The sequence below is a fragment of the Nilaparvata lugens genome, unplaced genomic scaffold (genome assembly GCF_014356525.2).
Source record: "Nilaparvata lugens isolate BPH unplaced genomic scaffold, ASM1435652v1 scaffold4908, whole genome shotgun sequence".
NCBI classification, from domain to species: domain Eukaryota; kingdom Metazoa; phylum Arthropoda; class Insecta; order Hemiptera; family Delphacidae; genus Nilaparvata; species Nilaparvata lugens.
The window spans coordinates 12,095-22,354 of NW_024090887.1; the positions used below are offsets into that span (position 1 = coordinate 12,095).

Sequence of the window (10,260 nt, forward strand, 5' to 3'; positions counted from 1 at the left end):
TTATTGTTTGATTTTCGTATTATTCGTTCAACTAAATATGTATTTTGTTCGGACGGTGTTAAGTTTGTTTTCATCAATTGTTCACTATAAAATCTGCCTTGTATGATTTCATTGTTAAGATCGCGAATTACATAGGTTGGCGGTTGTGTGGGATAAACACCGTGAATTATAAACAGTTCTGGCGACCAATTTAATCTAAAACTTTTATCAAAAACCTGACGAAACTTACTTATTCGCACTACGTCGCCTAATGCAAACTTTGGTCGATAAACTGTACGCGATTGCTTTGTCTTTTTCAACTGTAACATGATCAAATGCTTTTCATGACGTCATCTAACACTGGTCAGTGTCATGCCAATCGCTGAATGAATAGTGTTATTATATTGATGAACAATGTCCGGCAAAATGTTTAACCATTTTTGCGTACCGCTAGCAGTTAGACGTTCATACGGAAGTGATTTCAGTGTTCGGTTCAATCTTTCAACAAAAGCTGCCTTAATTTCAGGAAATACACTGTAATGATTAATGTTTATCCTCTTGAATAGTTGTTTAACATCCTTATTGTGAAATTCACGACCTAAATCGCTTTGCACATTTTTTATACCTTTATTTAACACTAATATTCGTGCTAGTTTTTGTTCAACTTCTTTTCCTGTTTTAGTTTCTAATGGTTCAGCAAAAGCATAATGTGAAAAACAATTAATTGCAATCAAAACATAACGATAGCCATTGTTTGCTCTAGCAAATTCTGGAAATTCAATTAAATCAATTTGAATGAGGTCTTTTATTCCTTTTAATATATATTTATGTCTGTTGAATTTTCTTCGCGCTGGACGGTGTAATTCCTGAGCAATTTTCTGTTGCAAATCTGACATCATAATATTTGGGGTTTCGTTTCGTTCTGTTCTCCCCTACACGAATGTCTGTGCGTGCGTGCTTGCTCCTGTGTGTGCGTGCGTGATTGTTTTTGCTAGAGTTCAGTCATACCACAGAGGAAAGAAACACTACCAGAGATCTGACGGGTCGAGATAGTTCTAGACGAGTATCAGAGATAGCGCCAGCATCGGAACCTTAGTTCTAGACGGTGCAATCAGTAGCGCTAGTGAGGGAAACTTAGTTACTGATGAAAGCGCCTGGAGCGCTATAGTGATGTCCACGTTATAACGGCAATGTTTCATTATCAATAGTATTGTTATCCTTGTCTATCATTCAACAAAGCAGATAGCTTTTTCCCGCTTTGTTCTGTTGCCAGATCGTCTTAAAACAATGTATAATTAATAGTAAACAATATATTTCATCTTAATAATTAAGATTATAATAAGGTTTTCATTAAGATTGGATTATTGTTGAGATAAAATATTATTTAGATAGCCTAATATATTAGATTATTGTAATAAGTGTGAATGATAGATAAGAAGTAACTCAATTTGTATATTGAATCAAAATCAATATTATGTTACTAGGTAACCAGGGATACTACAATAAGATGATAATAAATCTCAATAATTTAGTTAATTGATGCAATATTAACTCTTTTTTGTAGTTTAAAATAAACAATTGTATTTTATCAAGCCAGAAATTATATTTCTCAATAATTTTATAATGAATATCCATAATTATTATGAAAATAATATAATTTACTATCATTAAAATATAACTTATATATATTTATATAGGGTATATATATTATTATTATTATTATATTTTATTAAGCAAGAAATTATATTTTTCAGTTATTTCATAATGAATTTCCATAATTATTATTAAAATTCATCATATAATTTTTGAAAATTATAATTTCTCGCTTAATGAAATATAATTTATTTTTTTAAATGAGAATAAAGAGTTAATATTGTATCAATAAGTGGTATCAGCTACTGCCATTGAAATCATTGACAAGACAGAGGCAACCTTGTTCTCCTATCACTGGCATTATAATGTGAACCTCACTATGGTGTCAAGAACTTAGTTACTGATGGAAGCAGCTAGAGTGCTAGCTTCAACTTATCCAAACCAAAGACTATAAATACAGGTCATGACACAATCCTGTGATGCATTGCAAAATCGCCATTTTATGGGGTTCAAGTTCACCAATTTTCAAATTCAATGGCTGTTATCATTAAGACCGCCATAAATACCCCATAAGATGGCCGCTCCATAAGGAACATGAGTGTATTTATAGACCTTGATCCAAACATGGCCATCTAAAGTGTAACTTGTGTATGGTCATGATCTAAAGCATTAAAAACTAAAGAATATTAAAGGTGAAGCACAAATAATAAGATGTAGCACAAAATTAATAATAAAAGTTTTATTCGGAATAATACAGTTTTATTCAATTACATACTCAATTTTCAGGTCAAATATTTTTTATTCAAACTGAGTTTTATACTTTTGAAATTTCAAAATTTCATCATGTGTCTGATTATCATGTATAGTGATATTAAAGATATTCATAAACATTAATTTGATAGGCTTTTCAAGTGATTGAATAATTATACAATAGTAATAAATTGTTGTTTTATTGCTACTAACTGTTCAAATAAATTTATAATAATTATTATCTTATCTTGAATATTATCTTATATAAAAAATAGATTTTAAATTTTAAATGAAAAGAGATTATCAATTAATTTTTTTTCATTAACAATTTTCAATAATCCATGGATCTAGTCATGAAATATAATTGTCCACAAATAAATTGATCATTTCTTACTTTTGCATGGATATCAATTTTTCTGTTAAAAGTATCAAATTGTAATTTTTCTAGAGCTTGGAGCTTTTGGAATGTGATGAATGCAAATTTTTTATGTACAGTAGGCCTATGGAGCAGCTGATAAAATCTCATCAAGATGAAACTCCACTTTTCCATATTGGTCTGGTCAATACAGACATGAAAAAAGGGGATGTGCTTCCAATGTAAATATTTTGTAGTTTTAATTTCTATTATCTTATTAAGAATAATTTTTTAAGTTAATAACCAAATTTTATTCAAATCTGAGCATCTTTTGAAATACTTCAATTGGAACTTCAAAATATAGTCAAGGATGTGCAGAATTTTCTCTTTTTCTCACTCTAGTCGACAATACTTCCGATTCCAATATCATTAGAAAGTTACAATTGATTGAAGAAATGACGATTTTATTATTTTCATTATTTTCCTACTTTACTGTTAGTTTAGAGCTCTTTAGAGCTGGTCCGATGCATCATAGAAACATTGGTGACGCCAATGTTATGTTGAAACGAGGAGAAGCTGGACTAGATGAGTGAATGGTTGTGGATGGGCCCGGATCACTGTCACAGCCACAATAGACTTGCGGAAAGGCACCTGAAAAATTAACAACATTGTCGTAATTGTGATATTACGGTAATTTCATTCAATCATTGAGAGAGTGTATAAGATCGAAAGAGCGAGTAGAATACTGTCAGTCAAGATGAGGAGTTATTCTTTACTGAATTACCGTATTCAATTACTTTCAGCAATAATTGTAAGCACATTACAATTATCATTATAGTCATACAACCAGGGAGTAAATTAATTACTCCATTAACCATTAATTAATTGTTGCAATTCAACTAAAAATCTTTATCCTGTCAATAATATTATTATTATTGGATTTTCCCCGACTTCCTTTCCGATCGGCGATTGTTCAATCAAGCCGTGAATGTGTGTATATTAATAATTTATGAATGGAGTAGTTATATCAACTGAGGCCATTTTCAAGACTGTGTAAAACAAGATTCGGCAAAGTATTCTTAATATGTTACTTTTAGGATACTTTTGTTTTGAACGAATTTCAAAAAAGTAAGTCTCTGTTAATGCATCCTATAAAAGGAGCTTAGTTTTGTACCTTGTACCTCAATCAGTCATCTTCTATCTTTTTTTTGCAATTGAGAGTTTATGACCTTAAAAAATAAACAAAATTTATTTTAAGAATAAAGAACGTGTGTATCTGAAAAAGCGTTGATAATCGTTGATAAAAATGACCGCATGGTTGCTAATTTTCCTTTACTGCCTCCTCCTATATAGTACTTTGAGTAGCTGTGATTCAAGTTGCTTCGGTATATTTGTTACAAGATTAATTATTAGTAATAATGAATTCCATCTCAAATATATTTTATTCGCCTAGAGACAGTTCTTTGTCATGAAGAAAAAACCTAATATGAATGTATGAATTAATATTATACCACCATTTTGTTGTTATATCTATTGAAATTATTTTGTTGGATGAAGCTTATTATTTGTTTTTTATCACATAGTAGATAACATTTTTCAGCAAGATTCTTATCAATAAATTCGATAAAAAATATTTTGAGTAAGAGAGAAAATGGTCAAATTTGCAAACTAAAATACCTATTTGCAAACTACCTATTCTGTATTAAATGAATTCTTAAAACTAGAACTTTGATGTTGCCTATCTTTTACAAATTGATGCCACCCAATTCATGAGGGAGTTGAAAAAATGGTTAGCAACCTAGCTAGAAATGCAAAAGCCTCTTCTGAAATCCAAGGTCCTAAAGGAAATGTGCACGCTCATCTATTGTTTTTAATAGTTTTATTTATAGTAGGGGGACAAGTTCAGCCTACACAAGTCTACCTTTTTTGAGAGAGAACTTCCAAATAAAAATGAGAAGGGAGGAAAGGCGACTACAGGTTTATTATGATAAAAGAGTCGAATTTTCAAAAACGTCTGCCTCCCTTTTGTTATCTGTCCCAAGGTTTGGTCACGTTGGGCACTTGTATCTACTCCTACATTTATGCAACTTTCCACTTTCACAATTAAACAGGTGAACATAAGTCGGCGTGTTTCATGTGAACAATACAAAATTCCTTTGAAAAATCATTGTTGAATATTGATGAGACCGATATAATAATTGATATAATTATTATATCTTTCATAATTATATTATAATTATTATAGTTCCACATAATTTATTTGAGCCATATGGTTTAATTTAATTGAGGTGATTAATTATTGAAACATTTTGAAAATTGTAACAGCTTGAAGAGTGGTAACAGCTGTGCCTAGTGGAAAGTTGTGTATATATTTTTGGCTTAAAAATTTTCTGAAAAAGCTTGATTAATTCAAAGTGCGGTGATATTTAGTGCAATATTCGACTATAATTTGGTATTTAATCATTCCAAATTCAAAAATTTTAGCTCATATATATTTTTGGACAGAACTTTGAACTTTAACGTTTAAGTAAGAACATAACCTATTATTTTGGACATTTTATTATTTATCAAAATTTGGGAACAGAGTAGTTTTGGGCTATGCCTGTTGTTCTATCCCGATCATATTAATATGATTTGTAATTGTATCAAAAAATAAATAAATAGATAGGAATTTTCCATCTTTTTGGCGCATGTACACAGCAGCAGAAAGACGGACAAAATATGAAGGCATGCCGATATGAGTCAACATGATATGGAAACAGACGGACGCCTGTTTGCGTTGTATCATTCAAACACCTGGAGAGGGATTTTTTACACCGTATGTCTGCTGCTGTGTGCGTAAAGAAAACTAGGAGAGCAGAGAGGCTCTTTGACAAACTCTATCTCCATAGTAATTAGGCCTATATATTACAAAAAATGTCTAACTTGGAAGTAGACTTGGACTTTCACAATTAGAATGTAATTCTATATCTAAAGTTAATCGCGATGAAGAATAGGTTTTTATTATTAGGCTACAGTACCATGTTGATAATCGTTTTCAGAAATGATCATCGTATGCGTGTGAATGTCTTGTATTCATGTTTTCTTTCTCCCTTACCAATTCAGCTGCAGATAGTAATTCCATATAATTATAGTATGTATATAAACTTAAACTGTATAACACTTTACTCCATTGAGACATATACTAATATGTATTACTGTATACTGTATTATATTGCCATTGACTCAGCAAACAAAACAAGGAAACAATATGACACAATACTTCACATCCAAACAAAACCTAACTCGCACTCTCTCAGACACTCGCTTTCTCTCTCTTCCCACCCCTGAGTTTGGAGAAGCTGTGATAGAGAAACGTATTTGGCGAGTGATAGTTTTAAGCTTTCTCCCCTAACTCTCCTACTCTTTTTCACTACCTACATCCCAGAATAAGAAGAAGAAAGCGAAAAAAATAAGAAAAAGAGGACGAAAAAGAAGAAGAAGAAGAAAAAGCAGATGAGGAAGAAGACGAAGAAGAAAAAGAAGATGGAGAAGAAGGAAAATGTGAAAAAAGAAATAGAAGTATAAAGAGAAGAAGAAGGAGAAGCAGAAGAAAGAGAAGCAGCATAAGAAGAAGAAAAAAAGAAGAAGAAAAATGAGAAGAAGAAGAAGAAAAAAATGAGAAGAAGAAGAAGAAGGTGGAGAAGAAGAAGAAAAAGAAGAAGAAGAAGGAGAAGAAGGAGAAGAAGAAAAATGAGAAGAAGAGAAATACATACAGTGAACCGCGATATAATATACCCCGTTCCCCGTTATAGTACACTCCCTGTTAAAGTAGACTACATTTTTTACTGCAGTCCCTTGAAACATCCATATTTAGCTGAATGTTAGATTAGACTCCTACAAAGTAAATTATTTTTGCTTAGAGTATTATTGTTTTACATACCTCTCATGAGACGTCCACTGGGTAAAATATCCTGCTGTTGGAAATGCTGCTCGCATATCTCCTTTTTACCAAGTGATTTTGGTGATAATTCTATCAGTTCTGGATTCCCTGAGAAATTGAAAACATATTTGGGATAAAAATTGTATTTTATTTAATGAGAAATCACTTAGAACTTTCAACATGATGCTATTACTTTTATCTAAACACATGATCGACTTCTATCTTCTTTTCTGAATAGAAAGTTTTATCAATTATTACAATCAATTGGAACAATCAATTGAGTTTCTCAATGTTCAAGGAATATTACTATTCTAGGGCCAGGTTGCACAAACACATTATGCAATTTGACCGTGATTAGGTGCCGATTAATGACGTCTCCTGCTTCTCTAGATGGCTCCAGTATATAGCATTCAACTGTCATTTTATCTTATTTCATGCAACAGGGATAAGTAAATCTTTCAAGTACAATACCGCATTTCAACATGTTTGTGCCAACGATGCTTTTATTAAAAATCTATAAGGAAAACGTCTGAAAAAATTAGAAACTTGTGAAATGTATGTTATCTCCTTATCCGAAAGTTGAAAATTTTCTTTCAACTTTGAAAAATGAAGTACTATTCATGAATATTGTTCAATATCTAGGCTATATTCTACATTGAATTGATTAATAAATAATGAATAAAAATGAAACTCACCTGAGTTGTTCACCCAGATCTTTGCTGTGTCAGTATCCCGGGGAAAGGAGAACATCTTCAATCCTTTAACTTTTGCACGACTGTTGGAACATTTCCTAAATGCGCATCTATTTCCCGACATGATTTTCTATTTTATTTTAATTAAACTAGTTACTATAATAATTATTCAAAGTAGGTATGTTCAAATTCTGGGAAGCCTACATAATTAAAGTTAATAAATCTTTGAAAATCAATGACTAAGCTATAATAACTAGAATAACTTTCAATTGAATTTAAAATATAATTTATTTGATTTAAATTTAAAAATTTTCATAATCTTATTCAGAATTTAAGTATTTTCATAACAAAATTCTCATTAAAAATAACTACAGTACTTTTAAAATATTTATAATAAATATTTTTATTTATAAATTATTCAGTATTTAAAAATAACTACTCAACAACTTTTAGAGAGCGCCGGAAAATTCAACCCCTAAAGCCGAGAAGGGAGACTGAAGGATGCCGGGAGCAGAGGCCTGCTGTTGCTGCTGAACTACGAATGCGCGCTAATAACTAATATAGTGATTGAACACCACACCAGTGGACAGAATCGAGTTGGAAAATTAAAAACATTCCACTTGTGACTTGGCAACAGGGCAGATTGGCAACAGTGCACGTCTTGGCAAGCATCCAAGCATGCGATGATTGTACGCGAAAGACCACTAACGCGCCTGAGTATGTGTTAGTGCTAAGGTGGTGGGAGTGTGTCAACTGCCTGCGCCTGTATCATAATATTATGTGATCAAAATCTGAACACAAGCGCGCTCTATCGAGAATCTTGAGAACTAGCCGTCATAATTCTGTTTATGCTTATTCCGTGCTTGTAGTACGGTAGTAGTGTTTGCTCGGAAAACCAGTCAACGACGCTAGATTGCGCTGGGCCCGCGCTTTTCTTCGTTTCGACTGACTCCGAATGCTGTGGATTCTCCCCACACCCTTTCAATTGGCGCGCTCACCTATTCAAAATTTTGGTAGTTTTTTTATTTGGCGTCCAACTTTCCTTTAACGGGGGGAGAATCTGTACCAAAATTTTGAGTTATTAAATGGAATTTATTCTATGTTAAGTTAGTAGTTTTCAGTTCCCACGAAGATAGTAAATTTATTCTTGTTCATTGGCAACTTAGCCAGCATTTCTAAAATCGTTATAATTATGACCAGAATCTTATTAAAGTCCTTGGTTCCCACGATTCCACTTGGAATTATCTATTCTCACGACAGACCTAGACGCCAGAAGTATGCTGATTCAATCCCATAGTTCTAAACTTGCAAAAGGGAAATAACTTTTCTCTCCTAGTTTCCTTCTTGCTTGAACGTATCACCTTCCTTACTTACTGAGGAGAAAGAGAGTGGGCAAAGAGAAATTCACCGGCGATCGGGTAAATATTTCATGGCAATTATGGGAAAACTGATCAGTCTGGAAGCCTCTGAAAACTAGGAGAGCAATGATTCTAATCCCAGCTGTCAGAGTGTTAACTGTTTCTTGAGATTTCTTACAAATTTACAGTAATATGTTTTCGTTTGGGGGTACATTCTCATTCTCTCCAGGAGAATTTAATATTTGATTGTCCAAGTAAATCGGACATTTAATGTAAGAATAATATTTAGAAGTAAAGTCCCCCTTATAGAATATAATAATGGGATGAATTAGGATGACGATTGATTCCCTCTATACTACGCATCTTCAATACCCATTTTGGGTTTCTGTATCGGGCTGAGAATTTCCATTGTAAAAGGGCCGGCGACTTCTTCCAACCATGGATGGAATCGTACGTCATTGAACGCTGATGAGGAGAGAACAAGACTAACTCCCTTTTGGATCTGTCGCCGCGACGCCTGAACATTCCTGGAGGACGACTGATCACCTTCACCCTTCATCCATCTCCGCCAGGGACTCCGGACATCGCGACGACAACTACAAGATGAGTACTTGATCTTTCCCCACCAGAATTCAATGTGTCCCTTAGATTTTGGTCTCTTAAAGACGTAAAAATAATTAAAATTTGGTCTCTTAAAGACAAAGATAATCTTTAATTGAAGAAAGTATTTACTGTAAAGTGTTGTTTGAGTTTAAATATTTAATATAGAGGCAATCAATCGTCAAATGATTTTTATTTCGAATTCCTCACCACTAGAATAGTACTAGAAATTTCACTAACCCCTCCACCATCGGGGTCTAGCATGGTTTCCAAACTTAATTATAGTTGTCTGAGAATTTAGGTTCTCAAAAGGCACTATAAAATTTTATAGTGCCTTTTGAGAACCTAAATTCTCAGACAACTATAATTAAGTTTGGAAACCATGCTAGACCCCGATGGTGGAGGGGTTAGTGAAATTTCTAGTGACTGTAGACTTGAGCTTTAGAATTGATAGCTGTCACGGAACATACCCGATCTAGCGTATTGTGAGGAATTTTTCCGATGAGTTTTGCAATACAATCAATTTTCTCCTTTCGTCCTGCTAATGCCTTAACAATGAAATGACTATCATATCCGCGAAAATTATGAAAAAAACAGTTCATAGTTTTGGTGCTTTTGCATTTAAATTACATGACTTGTGCGTTGCAACGAAAATTTCCTGTTTGTATGGGAATGGTGCCTATACGAATTTCATTGGCTTTAAATTCATCGTTGCACAAAAACATACTGTACTATTGTTAAAAGCTAATAATTGTTCTTCATTTAATTCAATCATGGGCACTTCTTGTTGCATATCAAAGGAACAGTTTCGACCTATGGCAATGATCTCATCAAGAAATTGCTCAATAATTCTCTCGCCAACACTTGTAGCTCTATGAACGCGTGGGCCGTGGAATATTTCACCTGATTCGTCTAAAATAATAAACGCATAGCCGCAAGCAACATGTTTTTGTGTTTTCCTTGTGAAGCTATTTCCTATATCAGTTCTGAGCAAATCATCAACATTTTCAT

General features: G+C 32.9%; 1 protein-coding gene across 1 annotated transcript; it reads right to left on the minus strand.

The window, feature by feature from the left end:
* Positions 1 to 3,193: 3,193 nt before the first annotated feature.
* Positions 3,194 to 7,832, minus strand: LOC120355816. The gene is made up of 3 exons (XM_039444532.1): positions 7,295 to 7,832; positions 6,600 to 6,707; positions 3,194 to 3,328 (listed from the first exon to the last, which is right to left on the minus strand). The coding sequence occupies exons 1-3, from the start codon at positions 7,413 to 7,415 to the stop codon at positions 3,207 to 3,209; spliced, it is 351 nt and encodes a 116-aa protein (XP_039300466.1). The 5' UTR covers positions 7,416 to 7,832; the 3' UTR covers positions 3,194 to 3,206.
* Positions 7,833 to 10,260: the final 2,428 nt, after the last annotated feature.